Raw genomic sequence first — 27,948 nt, 5'->3', positions numbered from 1 at the left:
AATTGATGTAAAGGTTCCTTATCTACTCCAGGTGTGTCAGACCAACAAACCTTCTGAAACTCCAAAGAACCATCACCTGAAGTAAAGGGTTCTTATCAACTTAAAAACTATGAGTGTAAAGAACCTTCTGAAAGTCTACAGAACCTTCATCTAAAGGTTCCGTACCATAATTGAGAAATGTGTGCGTGAAGAGCGTTTAAAGGTCTCAAGAACCTTCAATTGATGTAAAGGTCCTTTTCAACTTAAGTATGAGTCTAAAGAACCTTCACCTGAATTAAAGGTTCTTTACCAACTTAAGAAGTATGAGTGTGAAGAACCTTCTAAAAGCCTAAAGAACCTTCATCTAATGTAAAGGTTCTTTAACAGCTTAAAAGTTTTGAGTGTGCAGACCCTTCTGAAAGTTTAAAGAACCTTCAATTGATGTAAATGTTCCTTACCAACACTGAGAAATGTGAGTGTGAAGAACCTTCTGAAAGTCTAAAGAACCTTAATCTATTGTAAAGGTTCTTTAACAGCTTAAAAGGTATGAGTGTGCAGACCCTTCTGAAAGTTTACAGAACCTTCATCTAATGTAAAGGTTCCATACCAACATTGAGAAATGTGAGCATGAAGAGCGTTTAAAGGTCTAAAGAACCTTCAATTGATGTAAAGGTTTCTCCAAAAATCTGAAGCACTTTTATTGTTACTCTCCAAAAACTAGGTTGATCCTGGTGGTAAATTTTTTGGGGGAATTATTATGGTCCTGGGTAGGTCTTTCAGTTGGCCCAGCCAATGGGTTTAGGACTATATCACACTTACAAGCTAAGTAGTAGAGCAGGGGGTGCCAATGTGTATCTATTACCTGTGTAAAGATGACCGGTACAGTAGATTATTTGGGAATTTACAGTACCAGAGCTCAGCTCTGCTTCCCATTTCATACAAAACAAATGTGCCAGAAGGGCCAAGTGCCAGTTTGGCAATATTTTGGTTATTGGATGTTAAGAGTGTTACTGTAAGTCTGCCTCTGCAGAATCTGGTTATCATTATGAATGATAGAAAGTAATATTAGAGGTAAGCTCAGTTGGTAATCATATGATAATTATAATACCATCAGGAAAGACGCGAGCCGTGGAGTAAGGCTGTGTAATCCTCACATAACTTCATTAGGATTGCAGTAATTTTGTTTATAGTGGTAATTTAGGAGGCCTGAACCTACATTATCATTTAAGCTTCTGCCAGAGAATTTCCTTTACTCTTAGCCAGGGAAACGAGGCCAAGCCGAGGAGAGATGGATCATCTCATCATCTCACATCCATCACGTCATTGGAAAGGGATTCTCATAGTCTTGAAAGTGGAAAATATGCTTCCAGAGAAAAACCGAGGCAGTGCGGTAAGATGAGCGTAAGCATGCTCACACTTTTAACATTGGAGGAAGACCCCTTTAAGCCCCATGTGTCGAGTCCTGGTGGACCACAGCACTCCAGACTTCAGAGTTCGGCCTTATTAAGCCCCCTCATAATCCAGTTCATTACTACGACCTGAGTTGATTTGGATTTCTGGGAGAAAGGGAACACAAACTGAGACTACGCCCTTAGAAAAAAGGTGCCACCAATTGTGGCATCCTTAAACAACGCCATAGGAGAAACATTTTTGGTGCCATGAAGAACCATGTTTGTAGAAGTGTGAAGTACCTGCAATTCATGTAAACGTTTCTACTGAGCGTCCCTATGACGTTCTGTAGAGAAGTATTGCCAGCAGCTAGACAAGCATTAACCTTTTGGCACCATGCTGCCTAATGCCAGGCATGGTCTAGAGGGATATAAAGCCCCTCAGCATTGAGCTGTGGAGCAGTGGAAGAACTGTGTTCTCTGGAATGATGGTGTTTCACCCAAAACCAGTAGGATGAGTTGGGGATGATGAGGTGGGGTGGTGAACATCCAACATCCTGACCTCACTAACTGATCTTGTTGCTGAATGCAATCAAATCCTCACAGTAACGTTCCTCCAAAATACAGTCTCTGGACAGTAGAGACAGTTACTCCAACCGAAGCAGGATAAACCCTTGATTTTGAGCAGGTGTCCCAATACTTTTGTCCATACAGTGTATACTGTTTAATGTGTATGATTCATAATTGAGGTAGCCGCAATGGACTGGTGCCCTCTCCAGGGGGTATTCCTGCCTTGCACCCAATGGTTCTGGGAAGGCTCCGGACTCACCGCAACCCTGACCAAGAAGAGGCATGCGTATGAAAAGACGGATTGCTGGATGGATCGCAGCCACAAATGCACTGTGAGCAGACTGGAGGGTAAAGATAGTCTGAGAAGATTCTCAAGTTCTCAAGGCCGCCCTGAACTTTGGACACCTTCCATGATTGTTGGGTAGGTGAAAGGGCCTCTATATAATCCTGAAAATCTTATAGCGTGTCCTAGGACATTAGCCTTGAAAGGTCACACACCCAGAGAGGTGGGCAAAGAAGGTGAAGGCTCTTACTCAAAGGCCCAGCAGTGGCACCCTGTCGAGCCTGGGTATCAAACCGACAACCGTGTCCTCAACAGCCTGGAGCTCTACCCGCTGAGCCCTCTGCATTTGACCCATCTGTGGTAGTGAACACACACACACTAGTGAACTAGGGACAGTGAGCACACACACACACACACAGAGTGGTGGGCAGCCAACTCCAGCACCGGGGGAGCAGAAAGGGTGAAGGGCCTTGCTCAAGGGCCCAACAGTGGCAGCTTGCTGAGTCCGGATATCGAACCCACAACCCTGTCATCAATAGCCGCCCCACTGCCGCTTGACTTACACATCTAAGGAATCGTTCAGTATACTGCGCAGGGCTTTGACTGCAAAAGAAGGCAATGCTAATATTTCACTGAGCTCCGCATACTGCTATTAGGCTAAATGACATGCTGTACCTGCTGTGATTATTCATCCCCCATCCAAACTGACAGCTACAGCACTCCATTCTTCAACCTGCCAGCGCACGGACTTAATGCACAAACTGACTGTAGAAGATTTGTACAGGTTAAAGAGTTTTCCATTATTCTAAATCACCCGGAAAATAGCAGCACTGCTGTACGTGCGAGAGCACATTCTCACACATTCCCAATCCGATTCAAAACACTGCATTAGAAATCATTACAGACAACTAAAAGCAACATGGCTTGAGTGCTCTGTGATTAATTCATACGTCTGCTCTGGCATAAAAGCACACAAAGCAAGCAAGTGGTGATATCTGTGGAGAGCAGTCATCAGTCAGAGTGGCAGGAAAGTCAAACATCACAGCCCTCACGACTTTAATGAGTTTTTACGCTGAACTGTAAAAAATACATGTTCAAGTTTCTCAAGTCTCTCTCTCAGCCAGTGCTATCGGCCTAACACCTCCTTATTCCTGCAGAATTCAAGTTTAAACATCTGGACGTTCGATCTTTACACTGAGGAAATCACTAATCTAACTAAACACATACAACTGAAGACATTTCTATAAACATCATTAGTAAAACCAAGAAATCTCGCTCCCCCCACACTTATATATTTAAGATGATGGTCAGAACACGGTTCGAGAGGATTGATCTGCTCCTGATGGTTGAAGTGAGTGGTGAAGGGCAATGGTCAAAAGCTGATCTGAACCAAGAGCCCTTCCAGCTTTAAGTACGGCTCGGCTTGACCCGCCATCCTTTAAGATCCACGGAAGACGAGCGTCCAGACGTTTCTCTGTCCTGCACCGAAGTGGTGGAACGAGCGTCCCCTGGGTGTCCGAACAGCAGAGTCCAGCGCTCGCTGTCCTCAAACCCAGACTGAAGACCCTCGTCTTCTGAGAGTACTTGGGTGAAGAGTAGAGTATTATGGTCTCCATATTGACTTGTGTTTAGTAGAGTCTAAACTTAGAGGTCCATTTAAAATAGCTGAGGTTCTATTTGAGTAAATAGTAAAGCATTTTTTGGGAGAAGAGCGTCTGCTAAATGCCTTTGTAAATGTTCACACTTATGTGAAGATAATCATGGCCAGATCCAGAGAGCTCTCTGAGGCCTTCAGAGAGAAGGTTGGAGATGCAGAAGAGTCTGCAGATGGAAGGGGGTATCAGAACAATCAGAAACCAGCCGTTCCACTGTCCACTAAATTTACATTTACAAGTGATGAAAAGGTCAACCCGTGCTAGCGAGTTCAGCCCAAGAGCAGACCACAAGATGAGTAAAGAAGTCGTCACGGTTTCAAGTGGATCTCACCACAGTTGCTGTCAAAGTATACTTTATCTGCCATCAAGATAAAGACCAGGAGCTCTGGAACAACGTGCTGGGACAGATGAGCCTTCCTCCTTGCACGCTGTCATCCTTCTGATGACATTTTAGGATCGTTGGAGACTTCTTGACTCACCTCAAGGTTTTGCTCTTGGCTGAACATGGTCAGGCCGTCCTGGCAGTCATTTTAAACATTCTCTGCTAGTAAATGATTTAGTGGACAGTGGAACACTATTGATTTTTTATCACACAATAAAATTGCAATTTTTAAAGAACATGCGATCAGCTGAATGTGCTTAGCTACAACCTCCGTCTCTCCATATTGTTCAACTGAAGATCATTTACATTTACATTTAAGGCATTTAGCAGACACTCTTCTCCAGAGTGACTCACAAAAGTGCTTTGGTGTTTACTCAAGAAAAACCTCAGCTAGTTAGAATAGACTAATAGTTCAAAGATCCTCTAATCTTAGACTCTACTAAACACAAGTCAGTAAGGAGACTCTGCTATTCACCCAAGTACTCTCAGAAGAGGAGGGTCTTCAGTCTGGGTTTGAGGACAGCGAGCATTGGACTCTGCTGTTCGGACACCCAGGGGAAGCTCGTTCCACCACTTCGGTGCAGGACAGTAAAAAGTCTGGACTCTTGTCTTTTGTGGATTTTGAGGGATGGCGGGTCGAGCTGAGCCGTACTTGAAGCTTGAAGGGCTCTTGGTGCAGATCAAACGTCCAGGCGCTTAAATACGTTTAAAAAAACAAAGGTTTTCTTAGGGTGTCCTCATTTTTTCACGACTTTTCACGAACCTGTGTGCCCGATGCCTGCGTTTGAGGCGCTGGCTGCATCAGCCGGCTTTGTGTGACCTGTCTCTGAAGGAAGGGTGTTTTTAAGGCTGTTTTTAAAGCCTGCATGAAGGATACAGTCGCACAAACTGAATTACGGCAGATTACCGACAGTGGGCTCTTTGGAGCCGAAGTCTCATTTACATGGCGAAACCACAGCAGGAGAGGGGGGGTCTTATTGAAAACAGATTTACGAGGGTTCCCTCATGAATTTCGAGAAAGCAGGGTGCATAATGCGCATTTATTGTGTTATTGTATTGAGTGCTGGGGATATGACTGCGCCAGCTAAGAGGGGCTCTGGGGACCAGGCCATATCGCCTGCATCTCAATATGGGAACATTTTCGTCTGTGCAGCTGGAGCGCAGGACTCTTCTGAGGAGAATTCGCCTTTCTCTGGGGATCAGCACAGAAGACGTTCCACTAGACGGCTTCATACACACCTATACTCCCTCTGCAATACCCCACAGCACTGTCATTTTCCACACAGACTTACACTGTATGCCTTGGGTTTCAGTACTGGTGATATTTTATATTTTCTTATATTGTTAATTAAGCTATAATTAACAGTGTGTTGGCAAAATGTGTTCTGTGTTCTAGAGAAAAATGCTGATATAGAATTGTTTAGAATAGCCAGGATACGAACCAGACATCCAAAGCATTTAATGCCTTGATGCCTCAGTCTGATATCTGGAAACTTGGGATGAGCAATTTTATTACTATTATAATAAATAGATTTTAATGATACAGTTTATTTTTCTAAACCCTGTGATGGACTGGCATGCTGTCCAAGGCAGAATTCCTTCCTTGCACTGAGTGATTCCGTGTTAGCGGAGGTTGAAGAAGCTGAATAAACAAATTCTTTGGTCAGTACATCATAGATACTGTCCCTCTTTTAAGAATACTTATGTTTTAATACATACGGTCCACATTTAGTCCTGTTTCACTGGATTTCTTGTAAGAAAATGTTTGAAACATTAAATACTGTAATTTCTGTCATTTTATTTAGTACTTTTAAATTGTGTTTTAAAAAAGCTGGTGCTTACTGTTTAGCCCCAACATAATAAAAAGAAATACTGTGATATATGTGTGTAAGTTGTGTATTGTGGAAATGAAAAAGTATTATGTTTATAGATTTTATTTATTTATTTTTATTTTTTATATAATCTATATCTTATCTAAATTCACATCACGATTCACATCAGCCTATATGTAAATAGTAATGTAAACATCTCTCACAATATATATTAACCTAGATTAACAGTACAATAGTGTAAGATAATATGTACAGTATATATTCTATATTTCTTAATTTGTATATATATGTTTAAATATCTTATATTTTACTACTATGGGGGGCTATGCACCTGTATTAATGTGATGTGACAATATACCTGATTTCATTTGTTTTTATTTTGTATGCATTTATGTACTGATTATATTTTCCATGTACATAACAGCACTACTGCTTATTTACCATGCACATACTGCATACCCTGGACTTATTTACTAATACACAACATACTGTACTCTGCCTACGCCCTATATATTTAGTCTGTATGATATCAAAAGACATATTTTTATGCCTTTTTACATATTCTGCACTCTAAATATTTGATACAAATTTGCATGTGCTTATCTACATATATATGAAATGCTCCAAATGCTCCAAAATGACTTGAAATTTAATATATATATATATATTATAATTGCAATAATTGTATTTCAATGTCACAAAAAAGTCATATCTTCAAAACAGCAACTTTACAGGAGAAGGGAAACACTTTCAATGGAATTCAATATAATTTTTTATAATAATTTCAAGTCATTTTGGAGCATTTCTATTGGCCCATTCATAAAATTGTGAAACATGGCAAATATTTTTGTGAGACATTTTTGTGTGACAATACTAAAAACGTATTGTTATAAAAATCTATGAGATCCCAAATCACAATTGGAATCAGAGCAGGGCATTGATCGATTATGTATTTTTTTATTGATCACTTATGTAGCGATTATGCCGTTTTTAGCAGACCTGTTTCACTTTTACTTTTGATCTTTTTGGATCTTTTTTTATTTCATGTTATTTAAAAATGCCAGTTTAAAATCAGCTAAAGGCAAATTTTTAAAGGCAGTCAGAATTGGAATTGACCATCAGAAAATCATCATTGGTGCCCCCTTTTGTTCACTGATGGGTTTGGATGGCAAATAAACTGTCTGTATTTGTATTGTAGACACTGTGACCCCTGTTTCCATTTATCACCACTGTAAAGAAATAGGCAATTTCCTCTACAATGAATCTCAGTGATTAGATGATGAAGCAATTTTGAAAATCTCTCCTTTAAAACGCTCGGCCTGATCAGGCTCAGGAAATGTTCCTGACAAATTCTCCACGCCGTTACGCTCCTCAAAGCTGTCAAACCGGGACGCCTGACTGGCAGCAATATGTGCGCTGCTAAACTACGCCTTAAAAAGTGTGTGTGTGTATGTGTGTGTGCAATATCTCTGTGTGTTCGTCTCAGCCCGCTTCAGACGCCGACTAAAGGCATGCTTCATAGCGGTGGAGATGTGAGGCCGCGTTGAAAGATGTTGTCAGATGTTGGCGCTGAGCGCCGGCGTTTCTCAGCCTCAGCAGACTGTTGGGAGGCTTGTGTTGGGAGGGTCGAGGGGGAGGGGTGGGGGTTAGTGGGTGCTGGGGGGGGGGGTCTGCTGCAATTTCCCCTGAAATGAACAAGGAACAGAGATGAAAGTGAAGGATGGTGATGCGGACAGGCAGGCGGGCGAGCAAGCTCACCCCATAACATGTCTCTCTAAAATGAAGCCCTCAGAAAGAGTGGGGGGTGGAGGGGGGCGAAGAAGATTGCTGGGGGTGGAATTGGGGTGGGGAGGGGGTGGGGGGTGTAGATGCCGGGGATTTGTTTAGCAAAGAGAGGAGAAAGAGCGTGTCAGTGGAGATGATTTGAAGAGGACTGTGTGACACTGAGAGAAATGGAGATACCCATCATCGCCATACGCAATCTAAACAGACACAGTGCTCAGTAGTATCACCCCGCGGAAACAATAACAAGTGATCCTGGCACGTCTTGCTATCCGCCTTCACACACACACATACATTACACAACACAATACACAACACTTCACTCTAACAGTTGGTGGATTTCCAGGTTACGCAGGAAACGCATTAAATTCCAATTAAATTTAAAGCCAGCGTCTGTACATGCCCCCTGCCTGCTCCCAATGGTCAAAATACCTCCAGGAGCGAAAGCTCGACCACCGAAATCATCAGTCCAATTCCATGAGTCCACATTCTCCAATGCTATTGCTGTTCTACAGTCAGTCTCATCATGAAAAGATAGGTCTTAACCCATCGCGTTCTGATTTCACTTTTTTTTTTTTTTACAGTAAACTACTTTAGATGGTCAATTGGTTGCTAAGATAGGGCCAGGTCTAGGTCTTGCTTGGCATCATAACTCTTTCAGATCTATCATTTGACCAAGATATACGTAGCTAATATGACTAGGACAGATTTTTAATACCTACAGAACAGAGGTAAGCTAAGAAATGCCTTATCTCTACAGGATGCAGAAATATGAGTACATGCTTTTATTACCTCAAGGTTAGATTATTGTAATGCACGATGGTCAGGATGTTCTGGCAACTTCAACTCGTTTAAAAAGCTGCAGCCAGGGTCCTTCCTAAAACTAGAAAATTTGATCATATCAGCCAAGTTATGTCGGAACTGCATTGGCTTCCAGTTCCAATTCCGTACTGATCATAAAATCATAAAAGCCCCACAAGGCCTCGCTCCTGAGTACCTGCGAGATCTCATTTTCTACTATGAACCATCAGGATTACTTAAATCACAGGTTATGGCTTCTTACTAGTTCCCAAAATTCCCAAAATTCAGAAGCCTTCAGCAAAAGGAAGAGCTTTTTCTTATAAAGCTCCTCAACTCTGGAGTAACCTTCCAGATAATGTTCAGGACTTAGACACAGTCTCAATCTTCAAGTCTAGGCTGAAAACTCATCTGTTGAGTTTAGCTTTAGGTAATTAATCTATCCTTTATCTAAAGGTTGCATATTCAGAAGTTCATGGACACAGGGAATTGTGGTAAACTGAGATGTTTCCAGATGTTTCAGGGAGCACCCATGTCTGTGTTACCTTCTGGCCCTCTCCTTTCAATTAGATGACAGTCAGATCTGCCAGAGTCGTCAGTCGAACTCTGAAAATGTTAAACATGATTCCCTCCTGCTACCCACATCAGACCAGCTGCCCACCCACCAGACTGACCGCAGCGCTCACCTGCCACCTGCGTCAGACTAGGTACACACCCTCCTGGTACTGCTATTAAAAAGCTGTATGCAAGCATATAGTAAGCCGTTAGCCACCCAGCAGCTCAAAAACTGCAGGGAAAATAAAGAAATAATATTCAGTTTGGTAAACAACAGTGTTGTCAATGGCTGTTCAATGTGTAGATACTCATGAGAACACTATACCAGCTGTCAAACATGGTGGTGGCAGTGTCATGGTATTGGGGTGGTGTGTTTCAAGGCCTGAGCAACTTCTCTTAATTAACAGGACCATTAATTCTAACTTTCTAGAATACGAGAATGTCCAATGATCGGTCAACAAACTGGACCTCATGCACAACAAGACATTTCAACATTTCAAAGCACTGAAAGTCGGTGAAAGTACAGCCCTGAATGGCTCAAATGAGACAAAATGAAAGTTTTGGAGAGGCTCAGTCGCTGTCCTGACTTCAACCCTGTTGAGATGCTGTGGAAGGACCTTAAACAAGCAGTTCAGGCTTAAAAGCTTTCCACTGTAGCTGAATTACAGCAATTGTGCAATGAAGAGTGGCCCGGAATTGCTCCACAGCAATGTGAAAGACTCATCTCCAGTTACAGGACGAGCTTAGTTGCAGTTGTAGCTGCTGAAGGTGGCACAACCAATTCTTACATTAGTTTTTCAAGACTACAACTGCTACTACATTTATTCTATATGTATACTATATGTCCAAAGTTTGTGGACACCCCTTTTAATGAATGCACCCATTCCTGACACAGATGTGCAAATGCACAAGCAGACAGTTTGTCTAGTCCCTGTAGAGAAGTACTGCCAATAGAATAGGACTCTCTGGAGCAGATAAACAAACAAGAACCTGTTGGCACCAGAGGTGGGCTAGAGGGGTATAAAGCCCCTCAGCATTGAGCTGTGGAGAAGTGGAAGAACTGTGTTCTCTGGAATAAGGGTTGGTGCTCCATCCAATACTTTTGGAATGAGATCCTGGCACATCCTGACCTCACTAATGCACTTGTAGGTGTAATGCAATCAAATCCTCGAAGCCATGCTCCTCCAAAACCTAGTAGAAAACCTTAGAGACAGTCACTCCAACAAAAGCAGGAGAAACTCTTTTTGATTTCAGAAGAAACAATGAACGAGCAGGTGTCCCAATACTTTTGTCCATATTGTGTATATTTAATCTGGACACATGGTCACCAGCTGCAGCATCACCCTGAAATAATCAGCTGCAGGTCCACAGTAAAGACATCCAGGTCCTGTCAAACTGGAGATAATTCTTCGTAGTTGCAATAACCACTTCTCATATCCATGTTTGACCTGCTAACCTCTGCATCTAGAAAGCGTCGTGCACAATTAAGCTCTGGCAACCTTGGGTCTCGTATTTGTACAGGAAGCCTTTGAGAAATAAATGAATTACCTGTCAGAAAGATTATTGGGTCCACTAACACAATGACCAGGCTGCTGTCGGAGCTTGCTCTGGCTCTGGCTCTTTCCATATTACTAACTGCATGAATAAGCTTCACAGAAGCTTCTTCTCAGCACGCCCCCGGGAGAGCTCTCAGCCATGGCCGGCCTTGTTCCTCTCTCTGGGTTAGGCTGCTGTAAAGAGATCCGCAGCTCTGTGTTAATATTATCGGAGTAAAGTCCACCATGAATGTTTGAGATTCTCCCATAATCCCAGGGCTTACTGAAGCCCAACATCTAAGCACCTTTGGGCAGTGCTGCTAGTGCAGGGTGCCCCACAAACACACACACACACACACACACACACGTAGACAGTTATACAATGCAATTTCTGAACATAAAAAAACAACTCGACATTACAGAAGGGAAAAACCTTCTTGCTTTGGGAATGTTGAAGCTAACACACTCAGGGCCCTATTTTAGCCATCTTTTGGCGAGCCGTCAACCGTGCACCGCACAGCTTGATTTAGGGGGCATGTCGGTGTGCCTTTGCTATGGTAATGACAGGAAAAGTACGCCTTGCATGGCTCGAAACACGTGCAAAAGGCATGTACTGCGTCTCTTAAGTAATCATGGGTGTGTTTTTGGCGTAAGGTGCAGTGATAAACCAATCAGCCTCTAAAATAATTTAATATTCTGTTTATTGTTAAAGTGAAGGTTTGCATAGCTATTAATTGGCACGCGCTATGGGTTTGTAACAAGCGGGGGTGTACGAGCGGCGGGCTGCACGTGCCTGTGTTGACAATGCACTGCCAAGATAGCAACGTACATCTGACTGTTGACGAATGTCTGCCCAGCCTGTTTTCAGTCAGTGGAGAAATTGACCTGAACCCCTCATTTCGAGACCACCATGACCATCGGGGTAGATATATAAGCAAGCACTGCTGGTGTTTAGATGACGCAGGCGGAAATAGGCATGAAAATAGACTGTTTCGGGGTGCAAGATAGCAACGAGCATCACAACGTGCCTTGCGTGGGGTGTAAGATAGGGCCCTGAAATACTCATAGTTATCACGATGAGTTGTTTATTTGCTTATTTATTTGTATTTAGTCTAATGCTGGCTTTTTAAAACTCTATTTATGTAAATACAAAGGATTATATGTAGAAAAATGTAGAAAATCTTCCCCATTAAAATATGCTCCTGTAGAGCAGTACTGTTCAGGACATTTCTGTCCTTAAAATGTCTGAAAACAAACACACCCCAACCAGCATGGACTTACTACTGAATCTGTAGCTCAATGCCTGCGGTGCAAACAAGTCTGCGGTAGCCCTGCAAATACAAGCTTGCTCAAATAAACATTCAGGCCGTGTAGGTTGATGAATGCCTCTCAGAAAACCCAGCTCTTGTAAAGGTACACAAACACCTGGACCTGAGCCTGGACGTGGTGGCCTTTACTGCAACCCTGACGTTGGATATGTGGCACAAGGTGGATGGAAAAAAGTATGAAGCGTCAAAGTTAAACTGATGAGTTTACATGAGTTTAAATGAGCCTTTACGTATTAAAAACAGTCAATATTTGAAGACTGAAGCTGAGAAACCAGAGCCGTGTGTTATCCTTAGATCTTCAAGAAGAAATTGCGGTGAGAGAGAGAGCTGGAGAGAGGGGGAAACCTGCATGTGTTTGTTTGCTGGAAAAGGTTTTATAGGTGAGCTGCCAGTGAGTGAATAATAAGGGGGTTTGTGATCACATCATGGTATCCGACTATTCCACCTGTGAAACTTGAGCAACTATTGAAGGTTCTCCAGTCTCCAGAAGATTCTCAACTGTGGAGGAACCTCTTAAGATGCTCTGAGGAACATTCAAGAAGAAGTTTTTTTGGAAGGAAAGGTTCTTGGAAGGTTTCTCAAAACACCTTAGGAGGTTTCTCTAGTTTCAAACTGGAGAACCTCAAGGATCTTGTGCTTGACCAGTGGAGGATGGATCGGGTCCCCCTTGTGACTCTTGGTTCCTCCCATAGTTTCTTCCTCATTGCCACTGTCGCCGTTGGCTGGATCCTTCATGTCTTACGTTATTTCTTTTTTTTTCTGTCTCTGTCTTTTACTAATTACTGATTATGTAAAGCTGTTTTGTGACAACAACAGTTATAAAAACCTATACAAATAAATTTGACTTGACTGACTATTAACAGTGTATGGTGCAGTCTACTCTCCTAAAAACAAAGGTGCACCAAAGTCAAGTCAAATTCAGTCGCATGTATCTGTACAGAAAAGAAACAATGCAATAATAAAATGTACAAAAGTAGCTAAAGTTAAAGTCTGAAGTTCTAGGTTTTGTGAAGAACCCTGTTTGTCAAAGAGATGAAGAAGTATGAGGAACCCTAAAACTGATAAACAACCTTTAAACCACTTCTTTAAACCTTATCTTCTCTTTTACAGAAATGGTTCATTTTATGGAACCAAATGATTCTTCTATGGCATCACTCAAAGGACCCTTCCCTTTGTAGCTCCTTGTTTTTTCAGAGCGTGCCATCACAGGAAAGCTTGGTGATAGCGCGAGAAAAATTGCCTGTGGAAAAATTCATGGAGGTTTTCCAAAAAAAAATTAAAAAAATAAAAAGCATCTTCACCCACAAAAGGAGTCCAGCGGCCCTCACGCTGGGCTGCGTCTGTTCTTTCTCTTCTTTGGTAAAGTTGCGTCTGTTGGAATTGTAGCCAGGGGACGCATTAGCCTTGTTTTTTCGTTCTCGGACATCTCCACGCGGCCTCCAAAGCCGAGCTGACAGGCCCCTCGAAAAATACCAGCCGCCGAAACCAGACAATTGTTCTCCAGTAAAGTGCTGGAACACGTTTTTCAAACTTTTCAAAAACAGCGCTGCAGGCTGCGGTGCCTGGTCCAGCCCGGCCTGGCCTGGCCAGTCTGGACAATGGGTCAAGCCGCGGCGAGGCCCGTCCGGCCCGCAGGAATCCGATGGCGGCTGTCCAAAGGTCCGGTCAGCTTAAGAGTGTGGGTAAAAGGCATTAGAGGATATTTCTCCTGCCATCATTCTGTTCTGTTCACAGCTCCAGAAGCAGAAAGGCCCGCCTCGGCCTGATCCCCCCAGGAGCTTATTTACTCCATCCAGCCTCTCCGCTAGATCAGCCTGACCCGTCTTAACCAGAGGAGAAATGTCTTATAATGGGAGATGGATGGGCCAAGAGTATAGGGCTGAATGCAGAGTGCAGGGTGATGGTGGTAGTGGGGGAGCTTTGGGGGTCGTGTAGCGCTGGTTATTTCAGGGGGGATTCCACACGGACGAATCCGACACCCTGCATTGATCTTTATGAAGAGAATGTAGGTTATTTGAATTGTTATTGCGGAGAACAGCCATGTCTTTTTTTACAGCGGCTGGGGAATTTATTTTCGGCCTCCCGAAAAAGCTTATCTCCGTCTAGCACGTCGTGTTCACAGCGCAGATCCAAATTTCTGTCATTAATACTTTCAAAAGGATGCAAATGAGACGCGAGTCTGCTTTGAGACAGAAAATATGCGACGCAGAGAGAGAGAAAACAGCGCTAATTAACAAAGCTACACCTGATCGATACATCAAATGCTTTCTTTGAAGACTCAAATCTGCCAAAACCGAGCCATACATTATCGCTAGAACATTAGAAATGCTGCCTCGTGTTCATCCGAGTGTCCCTGAAAGAGATCACAGAGACACAGACAGTGAAAAACAGCATGCGTTCGTTTGTTGGAAGAGGTTTTACAGGTGAGCCGTCAGACAGATGCTTAGTGAAGTGAGCTTCAGTAACTTCAGGATACTTTAGGATACCAAGCGACCGGCCTTCTGGTGTCTGGTCTCATAACCTAAAGGCCCGGAGCAGAAATGCACCGAGGCAAGCTGTAAATGATTCCATAATGTCTCTCCGTTCTCCAAGCTCGATTCGGGACACAAGCGGGACAACCTTCAGCTGTACACAGTGAGGGATATCTGTCTTCTTGAAATTCCAGCGGCGTAGATCACTCACACATAAACAGAGTGCTCTCATACTGTTACTGGAATGGAGACCTCACAGTGGCGCACATCCGAGCGCTGTACAATACATCAACCAAGGCCTCCTCTTCAGCCAAGGCTTTCCGCACCAGCTATTTACCTCCCATCCTACCTATTTACCTCACACTGCTTTCGCGATGGACCGTGGAACACATACCGTAACCCAGATGAGACGGTAATGAGAATAATAACGGTGCCCGGAGCGTCTACAAAACAAATGTTGGCTCTTGTTTTTCGGCTGATTGATCATTAGAAGTGGAGAGCCATTACTTTCCTTTGGTTAAACTGTCTAAATGTAATTATGGGGGGGGTGTAAGGATTCACTAAATTCATCATAATTTGATTCACGGTGCCTTAATTGCCTGATTCCTTTTTCAACACACCTGAGAAACATTCATCATTATAAAATACAGTATAAAAAGCTTTATAGTGTCCCAATCTAAATATATATGTTAGCCCCAAGCTAATGCACTAGCCACAATATAACCTGCTTTCCACTACACAATAATACAACAGGGTTGCATTTCTACCCTGCTAAAAACAAAAAAAAAAAACAACCTACCCAGCTCAAGCTGCCCAGCATGACCAAGCTGACCGAACATTATGACCAACATAACTAAGCCGGCCGACCAGCATGACCAGCTTTACCAACCTGGTTGATCAGTATGACCAGCATGATCAAGCTGGTTGACCAGCATGAGCTGTAAGACCAAGCTAGTTAAAAGGCATGACCAGCATCACCAAACTAGTCCAGCATGACCAGCACGACTAAACTGGACGACCAGCGTCACCAAGCATGTCCAAACGTAAATGTAATATACATTATGCTGGTCAAGAGCTGGTGAGGTGAGGTGGCTCAGTAGTTAGAGCTCCAGGCTATTGATGACAGGGTTGTGGGTTCGATACCCGGGCTCGGCAAGCTGCCACTGTTGGGCCCTTGACCAAGACCCTTCATCCTCTCTGCTCCCTGGGTGCTGGAGTTGGCTGTCCACCATGCTGTGTGTGTGCTCTTGCTGTACATAGTGTGTGTGTATATATACATACACCTTTACCAGTATAGGATGTGTTTTTTTTTCAAAAAACAGCTTAGACCATCTAGGAGATGCACTTTTCAGCAGGGTAGTAATTACATAATTATATATGTAATCACATAAAGTGTTCTGTAATATTAGGTTATATTTTTTACAGCTTATATGTAAATCATACAAAATTAAGACAAAATAACTATTAACAAAACACTAAATAACCACTTTTTTAAGCAAAAAAAAAACAATATATGTAGAATTAATTACATTAAAAATCATATTTTATTCATTCTATTTTGTATGTTTTTTTTTTTTACAAAAAATATAATTATAAAAATAATAATAATGCATACAAATAATAAAATAATAATAAAAAACTAATAATAAAAACGTGATCTCAATTTAATGTGAAAAAAACAACAGTGCTGTTAACACAAATTCTATCTGACCTGCGAGTCAACCTTAGTTCATGATGAGACTTGACTGCGCATGACAAGTTTGTTCACTATTTAATTATAACATTTCTCTCAAAAATCCTTATTTTCTATTACATTTACACAGATATAAAAACAACGTGATTAACTAAATGAAATTCTGTTCATTTCAAATCGTTTGACGGCCCTAATGTTTTTTTTTTTTTGCATGAACAAAATCCAATTCAAAGGCCGTCCCAGTAACCAGTAAAAAATACAGCATGGTGTTTTAGCTGCTGGTGACAACTGACGAGACTTCCAAGGGTTAAAAAAGAAACTCGGAATCACGCTTTTGATTTGCACGCCTACATGAGCACAAATCACACGCACGTCAAGGTCAGTTTCCTTTACCGATCAGCAGTCATGTCATCTCCCTCGGAAAGCCACTGAAATATTTTATAACGCCGATGCGAGCTTCTCTCTGACTGCCAAGCAGGTCTCAATGCAACCAGCCACAGGTAATAAGTTCAAGGTTAAAATTCACCTAAGCAATCAAATCCCTTGTCACTGAAGAAGCCATTTGCATGCAGTCCTCATCATACAAATAAATAAATAAATAAATAAATGAGATAAGGGTGGTCATAAAAGTGCAGGTCTGTGATAGCTTCCCCGTCTCCTCACCAGGATGAAGACGGAGACATGCGATCACGTCCTCCGGCTTCCTGGCTGTGCTGCGCTCCCTGACCACAGTATTCTTCTGTTACACACTTACGACAAAATAAATAAGACGCTGCCCAAAAAAATTGTGCTCCCAATTTAGGACTGTTATATTTGGGGCTCATCTGAGCATGCCGTAACACAAATTCAATTTGAGATAATTCCTAACTCCTCTTTAAGGTGAATTCCATCAAAGGCAGAAGAACCAAGATAAGCCCGGCTAATCAGGAGCAGCCCAGCACTTTGTCTCAGCGTAATAGCACACTAAATCTGCCGGCATAGTAGGCGTATTGTGTCAGGGAATATTATCTTTAATGTAATGACAATTATCTGGATTATTATGAGTGCTTTGCTTGGTTTAGACAATGATGACATCATTACATCCACTTCAGAGTGAGCGGAATCAGAAGCATTGCTATTTTTCCTCTCCGATTTTAGATCTTAGCCAACTCACAACTCCCATTTCACATGTAAAGCTGCCGACATTGGGAGCCAGCCTCTTTTCAAACTGCTGCCAATACAACATCACCAGGCAACCAACACGTTCTGGGAGAGTACCAGGTACCCAGCCCTAATGCATCGGCTAGCAGACGCCCGTGCTGGCTAGAACCGCACCTGAGTGATGTGGGGAAAGAGAAAGAGCCATCTATACTCAATTGTGCTCCCTCTGGCTCCAGCTGCTGATGGCATGCATTGCTCTTGCTTATTATTGTTATTATCTCTGCCGATGTTCCAGGAACATCACTGCTGATCTGTCCAGAAGCAATAGCTGATGCCCTTCCACACATATGACTCTTACTGCTGATATTACAGCTAATTCTTGATTTAGTCTGATGTATGAACGCTGGGACATGATTTTGTGGTTGATGTGTTTTTCCCGAGACCTGAAGCCGTTTAGTCTGACGTCCGAAATCTGGCACTATAGAGCCTTTCCGGCTCAATGACACACAGTCAGAAGTCTTACAGAGCAGCACGTAATATTTATTGGACTGTCAGACTTGTTCAAGTGATCGTTGCCCTTCAAAGACAAAGAGCAGTTATGCCAACCAATATCATAAAAAACAGCTGTTTGTTTTTGATTGTTTGGATCTATTATTCATCAGAGCTGTATTCACAGCCACAAAGACAAATGGCTGTGTCAAAGGAAACCAACCAACAGCATCCATACTGAATCCAAGCGAGTGGAAAAAGCCCCCCCAGGCACCCAACACAGAAATAGTCGCATGACAAATGGAGAAGACAGGGCGGAAAAAGAAAAAAAAATCAAATGCAACCTTGATAGAGTGTATGACGGGCGGACGGGCGGACGGACAGACGGACGACAGCACACAGAAAAAGAAGATATGACAAGCTGATGAATGACACCACCGGCACACAAAGGGGGAGTGAGGGAGTGGATCGATGAAGATGATTGAGAGCGAAACCAACACCTGTTGGCCCAAAACGCACAAATCAAACACCTACCGAACCGAAACCAGAGCAGAAGGTTAAATACGAAATCATCTGATAACCTAATCACACGAGAGGCAATCTGTCCTTATCAGCCCGGGAGGTGGGGCTGAAAAAATCTCATTTTCAAACTGTAATGGCTGATATATTAATTCATTAATTCTTTCTTGTCCAGGCGGAGAATTGCTTAATAAACATCAGAGCAGGAGCCAAATGAAACCGAAAGATGAGCCCTGATGGAACGGATGCTTGCCGCCGGACCAGACACCACAGACGGACGTCCATCATATGCGTGGTCACGTGGGCGAAGCTGAAAAGCCTTGTCTGTCATCAGTCTGAGATGTGTGGAGATTGGCATTGGCAGTCCACCCACGCGTCGCATTGTGTTAAAAGACAAATGGGAACATGTAGGGGATGAACCTTTTCTGCGTGACCTTTAAAATTTTCTCCCTTGTCGCCGTATTAACGCCACACTAGCTTTCGCACACCGGCCCGGCAGAGCGGCCGTCGCAGATGCCCGCTGACCTTCTGAATCTCATCTCCCTCAGTCAGCCAGGCGACTGCTGGCATCGCCTTTCAGTTGGGAGGAAATTAACATGAAATTAAAGCTCTGAGAAGATTGGACCCTACCGACTAATAGGACTAATTAAGATGCAAAGCAAAAGCCCCCTCCCTCTTAACTGATCCACCTTTGACACACTATTTCCGAGGTCTATGGGTTTGTGGAGAACATCAAGAATCGAAGGGCTGACCAAAGTAACTTTGACAGGATAATAACAGTGAGAATGCTAATGAGGTGGCTGATGAGATCCGAGCACAGACATCCCGGGACGCCAATTTTTTATTATACCAACTTAAGTGACCACTTAAATCCTCACATCTCACTCTCATTACTACATACACTAAATGTCCAAATGTTTGTGGAATGGTCTAGTCCCTGTAGTGACGTATTGCCAAGAGATTAGGACTTTCTGGACTAGATAAAAATGAACCTATTGGCACCATGCTGCCTAATGCCAGGCGTGGGCTAGAGGGGTATAAAGCCCCCCAGCATTGAGCTGTGGAGCAGTGGAAGAACTGTGTTCTCTGGATTGATGGTTGGTGCTCCATCCAATACTTTTAGAATGAGTTGGCAATGATGAGGTGGGGTGGTGATCATAAAACATCCTGACCTAATGAACGCTGTTATCTGTGAATGCAATCAAATTCTCACAGCAGTGAGACAGATACTGGAAAGGTTTCGGGTCATCACTGTCAGCAGAAAACCTTAAATCTCCCAATGCATAAGCTTACAAAAGAATGAATACACACTAAAAAAGGAGCATTGTGTGAGAATTGGCACCCCTACAGGTGGGGAGTGTAAGTCACATTTACACCACTACCATAAATACAAACTATGTGTATGAAGAAGACTTGATAAAATAACAATGCAATCCTCACAGCAATCCTCCTCCAAAATCTAGAAGAAAGCCTTCTTCCCTGGACAGTAGAGACAGTAGTGACTCCAACAAAAGCAGGATGACCAGGTGTCCCAATATGGGTCCATACACTGTTGAAAGTATAAGATCCTTTGACACTGTGTAGACACCTTTTAAGGAGCTTTGAGGAACCTTCAAGAACGGTTCTTAGAAGAAAGAGGTTCATTGAAAGTTCCTTAAAGCACATTAGGAGGCTCTTCCACAGCTGAAGAACCTTTAAAACTGAAGAACCTCCAAATGTTCATGAGGGATCTTATACTTTTAACAGTGTATAGTGGGCTTTACACAAGACACTGATCATGGGTCTGTGGACTACCCTTTAAGGCAGGAGTGCCCAAACATTTTGCCTTAGGGGCGAAAGTGCAGTGTTTATGCACTTCTAGGCAGTTGCTAGGCTGTTGCTATGTGGTAACTAGGGTATTTTTTTTCACTAGGTGGTTGCTTTGTTGTTGCTGTGGTGTTGTAATTCACCTTTACATCAATACCATGAAATAAAAACTGTGCAATACGTTTCATGGACAGCTGTACACATGCATTTGTTGACAGGCTGAAAAATGCAGATGCAGCATCTGAAGTGAAAGAAGCATATGGACAGGAGGCAGTATTGCTATGGTGTTGCTAGGTGGTTGCTGTGGTATGCAGGAGGCTGCTATAGTGATGCTAAGTGGTTTCAAGGTGGTTGCTACGGTGTTACTAGGTGGTTGCTAGGTGGGTTCACTTTTTGTACCCCATTCATTCCTATGTGATTCCTACTGTCCTCCTTTTTCCTGCACCTCTAGCCAAGATGCCACATAGCGGGACATTGGGGGCCTACCTTTTGCCGTATCTCTTCCTCCATCTTAACGGGAGAGCCGAGTTCAGCCACTTGGCGGACTCCCTCGCTGGCATATCCCCCATATTCCCACAGCACGTAGTTCCTGGAGTGAGAGGCTCCGATCAGAGCTGACCAGTGATTTGCACGCCCTTTGGGGAAAAAAGCACAGCGGTCAGCAAAGTGGTGAGACAGAGACTGGAAAGGTTTCGGGTCATCACTGTCAGCAGAAAACCTTCAATCTTCTAACCCGTAACCTTACAAAAGAAGAAAAAAACACATGAGAGTATCTAAATAAATAACAAAACTGACAGTTTTTTGGCCCATTTATTTAAAGAGAGGCTCCACTCCTCTCTTCAAGATTCCTATGCTGTTTAAACTGGGACATTACTCTTTTAACAATTGTAAATTACATTCGATCAGCCAGTAAGGTCGTATTTACAAGTGAGAAACTTACTCTAAATGAAACACATCTTTACCAAAAGTATTGAAGAAGTGAGAAATGACATTTTTTGCTCCTGGGCGCCCCTATAGGTGGGGAGTGTAAGTCACATTTACACCACTACCATAAATACAAACTGTGTGCAAGAAGAAGACTTGATAAAATAGCATTGGTGAGTCGTGTGAGAGAAAATCTCCAAAAAATTGTGGATATTTGAAAAGATGAATGGACCAAAATGACTGGAGAAAGATTAAGGGGTCCTTGTTTTGGTGTAGTTAAGGTTAGAATAAGGGGTTAGAATTAGGCTTAAGATTAGGTGTAGATTAAGATGTAGCCTAAATTTGGGTTAAAATTATTCATAGGTGTAGATTAAGATAATACAATTACATTTTAGGTTTCATAGTTTTTGCTTTGTTACAGTTATGTTGGATTTGACGAGTCGACTCTCTGTTGTGAGTCGACTCAGACAGGAGGCCCCTGTAGGCTCTTCTTCGTTGCTACAGGTCGCGTTTCCTCTTGAGCGTAAAAAAAAATGAACTGTGCTGTGAACATCCCCTTATTGACACCAGTACACATGCATTTCTGGACAAGCTGAGAGATCCTGAAGCAGCATCTGAAGGTAGAGATGCATGTGGACTGAGGCGGTAGAGTAATACTACAGGATTTTACACGAATATGACTCGGGTTACGCAGCGTTACACTGCAGTCCTGGAGAGAGGGTCTAGTTGTGCAGCTCTACCAAAGCTCCATAGTGCCTGGAGTGGCAAGGACGGAGACGCCATTCTCCCTGTTATGGTGAGTGGAGCATCAATGTGATTCTGAAGCTGCTGTTTTAAGGTGAAAACTGCTGCATGATGCTGCTTTAAAACTGATTTGAGTATTTTCAAATAGTATAAACCAACAGCTTCAATTGCCTGACGGACACTAAGACAACTGCTACAAATTCCATTAGGATTTACTGACGGCCACTGAATACTAATGCTGAATCGGCCTGCCCAGAACATTAGAAGACACAAAATGGTTTGAAGTTACTAAAAACGCAATTACAAGGCTCCCAACTAATCCGACAGACTAACAGTCCTCCTGTGTGTTTATTTCCTCTCCCTCCAGCCCGATGAGAAAGAGGATTCTTCAATGTCTGTTTCCGAAAGCCTGGTAGGTGGCCTCGCAGTGGCTGCCCTGCTCTCGCTGACAGGATCTCTCTACTCTCTCCTGTTTGGTAAATGATTAGGGCTCCTGCTGTTGTCCTGTCTTCAGTAAATAACTGACTGTATGCTTTCAGACACGCACACGGGTAATGAAGCCTGTCTCCCACAGACACTCAAACTGACAGGGAGAGTCATAGGGGGAGACAAGTCTCTTCCTGTCTCTTTTACACACACACACACACACACATCTACTGTGTGTAACGTTGTTGCTTGTGTGATGATGCAGTCAAATAATAATAATAATCCAAATAAACTGATTAAATATCATCTCATACTTCAACCACACTGTATTTTTTTAAATCAGTAACTGATTACAGAGCTTTGAGTTAGCTTAGCTTAGCTCAGTCCGACGTTCTCCTAACTCACATCTCAGTTTGGTCAGCAGTGCATTCTCACCCGAGCCTTAAAAGCATCAGTAAAGGAGCTGCAGCTAATTAAACTGGTTAAATACTGGGAACGATGTTTAGTCTGTGGCTGCTCCCCGTCAATCTGTTAACCATTTATTCCCATCTGCAGGTTAGAGCGCCCCCTATCACATGGGAAGAGGGGTCTGTTTCTTTACATTTTATGGCATTTAGCTGACGCTCTTATCCAGAGCAACTCACAAGGTTATTTGTATTACCAAGGTGGGCCAACGTAGTGTTAGGAGTCTTGCCCAAGGACTCTTATTGGTGTAACACAGCATAGTTACCCAGAACTGGAATTGAACCAAAGTCTCCCACATGGTGTGGTACCTCACTAGCAGGTAGTGGAGTTATCTGTAGCGCCACATCAACTGCCCAGTGCTCTTTAGACTCCTGATCATGGATGAGGCCAGTGGTGTTTATGGGATTCAAACTCCACAAGTGGGCAGTTAAGCCCTGTCCACGTGTATCCAGTGGTATTTTTGGGTTTTGGCGTCCCGCCCACATGTAAATGCTGGATTTTTAGTTACTGAAACCACAGAATTCTGAAAACGCTCTCCAAGGTGGAGATATGTGAAGACTCTGTTTTCCCTGTTGTCATGTGGACTGTGAATGGAGCCTTTGGAACAGTCTTTAAGGTGGAGCTATCTGAAAACCCTGTTTTCAGTGTTGTTGTGTGGAAAACTGAGCTTTATGAAACCCCTGATGTCATAATGTATGCATATTAATACCTCAAATACCTCAAATACCTCTTCAAATTCTGGAAATGTCTCAAATACCTCCTTCCTCCCTATATGGTGAACTGCATCAGTTATAAAACTACAGCGTCCACATGCAGATAGCACTAAGGTTCCAATAAGGTCCTAAACTTGCCCATGTAAATTATTACATTTTTACATCTGGCAAATTCTGTTAATACTTTCCCCACTGTGTGTGTGTTAATGTACTGTCCCCTTTAAAACATACTACTACATGTTTAATCATGTGACTTCTCGCCCCGTTCAGTCTGGACCATGGAAGCATCATGGAGTAGAACTCGAATACTGAGCCAACTGAGCAATTCGAGCAGTTAATAATGAGGTCAAATGTTTAGTTAATCGTGAAACTGTTTGGAGGTCATATCACCCGGCACTAGCATAGGGATAAGTGTGTAACTGGAGATTAAGCCTCTGTGTTTTCTTCTTTCTTCTTCATGTTGTTTTGATGTCTCTATATATGAGATCCTGTCACCCCACACAGCGCTAGCATGCTAATGCAAGTGTTTTTCATCTTGTAAATATTTTTAAAAACAGAGGGTGGGAAATCTCTGGATTTGTGTGGATGGAGCCTTAGATAGTTGTGCCACTCTAGAGCTGTGACGCCATCCTCATTTCGATGTCCAAGAAATAAGGGGAAGGTAAATTTACTCAGAGCTGTGTTTTTATGTGATGTAATTTCACAGCTCTAGACCGGCCCTACAGTCTAACTGCTGTTCATTAAGTATGAGGAGGTCATAAGTTCAAATCCCAGCAAGGGCTTAGTGCTCCGTTGTTAATAGTCTTTTAGTCTGGGACGTCATGTGATAAGGGGCGATGGGATCTGCCGATGGGAATAAACAGTAAACGGACTGAGGGGGCGGAGCCGCAGTTTCAGCTTCAGATCATTTACTAATTTACTGAGTACGTTTTTGAGGCTCAATTCAATTTAGATCGCTGACCAAACTGTGAGTTAGGAGACCTTTTGATTAAACTAAGTTGAGCTAACTCAAAAGCCGCTCTGTAGTCAGTTAGGTTTTACAGTGCATTGAACCATAGGGCACTAAAGTAAGCCTTGCTGGCCTTTTCAACCAGCAGTGCCAATCAATACCTTTATAGGCCCCATCATTTTTTTTTTTTGTTGCTTAGACTAGGTTAGATACAAGATTTACAAGATTAGATTAACACGTAAAAAGTTGTTATTAAGCTGGTGTACCCAAACATGTGACAGGGCAGTCTAAGCGCAGCGTTTTTATTTATCATTTATTCCTGGAACACTAATGACTCTGCAACACTCTGGGAGGTCTGGGATTTAAAAGAATGACGTCAAGTCTCTGACAAGTTACTGTTACTCACTGGGGTAGTCTTTGGGATGCACTTTCTCTGACCAGTTCCCGTAGAAGGTGACCCGGTACTTGGCTGTTCCACAAGCGCAGCAGTCCTGCCGGGGCTTCTCTGTAGCTCTGAGAGGGTCTGGAACGCAAGCACACAGGATTAGTGTGTATGAGGGCTCACATCACACACTCACAAACACGGCAGCACAAATTCATCTTCACCTGCCCACACACATTCTTCAATGATGCCGTATTTAGCGAGGTCATTCCGCAATGGTAAGGTTGAAGCAAAAAAAAATAACAAACAAACAATCAGCAATAAGCTTTCACTGATACGATACTATCAGAGCGCATCCAACAATAAAGGCAGCATGTATTCTGTTACTGATCAACCCTGACAGCGAGAGATGTGCTTTAATAGGGTTAATATGAGTTCAAGCAATTTTGGGCTCATTTCAATGCTCAGGACCCCACAGGACTGACCACCACAGAGCAGGTAGTAGTATTAGGGTGGTGGGTCATACTCAGCACTGCAGTGACACTGACTGACACAGTGGTGGCGAGTGTGTTAGTAGTGTGTGTTGCGCTGCTGGTACAAGTGGATCAGACACAGCAGTGCTGCTGGACTGAGGATAGTCCACCAACCAGAAATGTTCAGCCAACAGCATTCTGTGGGCAGCGTCCTGTGGGCAGCATCCTGTAGGCAGCAACAGATGAGCTTCTCTCTCTGACAGTCTGTACATCTACAAGCTGGACCAACTAGGTAGGAGTGTCTAATAGAGTGGACAGTGAGTGGACACTGCCGTATCTGATCCACTCGTTCCACCAGCACAACACACACACACACACACACACTAACACACTCCTCCCCAGCATGTCAGTCAGTCTCACTGCAGTGCTGAGAATGACCCACCACCCAAATACTACTACCTGCTCTGTGGTGGTCAGTCCTGTGACTACTACTGTCTTGAATTATAGAACTACACACTGTTCCTACGTGGTCAGTGGAGCTGATATAATGGACAGTGAGTGAAGAAGTTTTAGGCAAAGCTTAGTTAAGAGCTTTTCTCTCAGATAAAACAGGTGAACATAAATCCAGTAAAAACGAGAGCTTCTCATTCTGAAGAAAGAAAGTAGTGAGATCTTGTCGGTGAGCTAGTCTAAAGAACAGAGCTCGGTTCCTCCAGGTTTCTCCTGGAAGCCCCCCAGTCCAGCCAGCACAGCGTGGAGGATGTGTTCAACTCCATCAGCAGCAGCAGCAGCAGCAGCAGTTCACCTGATTTACCATCATTAAGCCCTGATTTACCACCAAACCAGGTGTTGATCTGAGGAGAACTCTAAATAATACTAGACTCCATGAGAGAGGAGAACTTTGGAGATGTTCTAATGATGAACACAGTGATGGAGAACCTCCACCACCTTCTGTAGGAGTGTTATTATTAGTGTTTATTCAAATATCAGTGATTTACTGAGCTAATCCAGATCCGCAGCTTTTTATTCAGCACTGTACGTATATATTTGATATGGCAGCATATGATGCACACGTGTGTTAATACAGACACAAGCACACAGGCTCCACACACAGGAACACAAACACAGTGAGAACCTCTAAAAAGCTATAATAAAACACAACAGCTTAATTACGCTCTTTAGTACGAGCAGAGGAGCAAAACAGAACAGGAAAGAAGGGAAAGAAAGTACAGGACAGTTTCCCAAGCAAATTACACGGAGCAAATTGGACAAACAACGCAATGATACGGCTCTAATTGCATAGCTGTGAAACAATTTTGCAATTACCTTTCTCGCACAGTCTCCAAGTGAGAGAGCCTTCATCCTGGAAGTAAATGATCTTCCTCTGTACGATACTCGCCCTGCGGTGAAGACAGAAAGGTTACACACCGTGCATCCGCAGCTTTACTGTTTACTGCTCGGTCCGCTCTAATCGGGGACAGCTCCTCCGTCGCGTTCAGAGACGCACTGCTGTCAGCTGGAGAAGTGAGAGCAGTCTTCTCGGGTTCATTTTGCTCCTTTACAAGCTCTCACAGATGCACCACACCATACAGCCTGGGTTAGGGAATGCTAACTGTGATATCTGACACTTACGTGTTTACAAACTGTACCTCAAAATCCATAAAGCTGACTCTGTGTCTCTAGGTCATATCTGCTATTGCTCGGATCAGAGCCTATCAACATCCTTTAGCTCTATCTACTAGAAGACGCTGTTTACAGTAGATTTATTGCTGAAGGTCCTCTTGCAGTGTTTTTCTATGGATTCTATGTTTTTTATTATATTTATTTGGGGATTTAGAAAAACCATCATATTTATCTAATGTATTAACTCATGTTTATTGTCACATCACATTACACAGGTGTACAGGTGAGTGAAAAACTTGCAACTTACAACTTATACCATACATTAGGGCTGGGCGATATGGTAAAAATACTATATCATGATATTTAAAGATTTTTTTGCGATACACAATATTTATCATAATACATGTAAACACAGACTAAATACATCAGTATCCACAGATTCTTATAAACTACTATTCAGGTTCTGTCCTGTACTGAATACAGTGATTTATACTCAACATCTGCTGCTCTTCATCTAATTAACCCAGTCTAATTACACTGTTAGTAATGAAACCTGCAGCTGATCAGTAAATGTTTAATAAGCACTCTCAGTCTCACAGTCTCCTCCATATGATTAGAAAAGCTTACTGTTATCACCATAACAAATTTTATCACGATACGATAAAATATTGTCATATTGCCCAGCTCTACTATTCATATACACACACTATACACACTCTCTATTTACAATACTGCACTGGTTAAAGCAGTTAAACGTACAGGGTTGGTAGAATCTGAATGTTTACATTATTTACTAAAGGCACTGGATGGGAGTGAGTTCCAGTCGTAAGTGCAGGGTGAAGAGTGTGAACAATGCATTAAAGCATCACTGATAGGAAAACAGCATACTGTATGTTCAAAGTTCTTTATAGGTAAAGGAACCAAATCATATTGTCGCTGTCCCACAAAAAAAAAAAAAACTTCTTAACTTATAATAGAAGTTAAATTTCTTATTACAGGTGTTTTTGGAGCATTTCTATTGGCCCATTCATCATATATATATAT

The 27,948-nt window shown here is 42.7% G+C and overlaps 1 protein-coding gene across 2 annotated transcripts in view; it reads right to left on the bottom strand.

The window, feature by feature from the left end:
* spon1b (spondin 1b) overlaps nt 1–27,948 on the bottom strand; it is a 113,284-nt gene that overhangs the window by 61,453 nt on the left and 23,883 nt on the right. For both annotated transcript variants that reach the window (XM_072663909.1, XM_072663910.1), the window contains exons 4-6: nt 26,608–26,681; nt 24,833–24,949; nt 20,692–20,840 (exon numbers count right to left, since the gene is read on the bottom strand). In XM_072663909.1, the coding sequence (XP_072520010.1) occupies nt 20,692–20,840; nt 24,833–24,949; nt 26,608–26,681 (340 nt within the window). The remainder of the gene's footprint in view (nt 1–20,691; nt 20,841–24,832; nt 24,950–26,607; nt 26,682–27,948) is intronic.

Source organism: Salminus brasiliensis, chromosome 19 (assembly GCF_030463535.1).
Source record: "Salminus brasiliensis chromosome 19, fSalBra1.hap2, whole genome shotgun sequence".
Lineage (NCBI taxonomy): Eukaryota > Metazoa > Chordata > Actinopteri > Characiformes > Bryconidae > Salminus > Salminus brasiliensis.
Note: the sequence above shows the minus strand (reverse complement) of the source record. Positions and strands in the feature narration are given on the sequence as shown.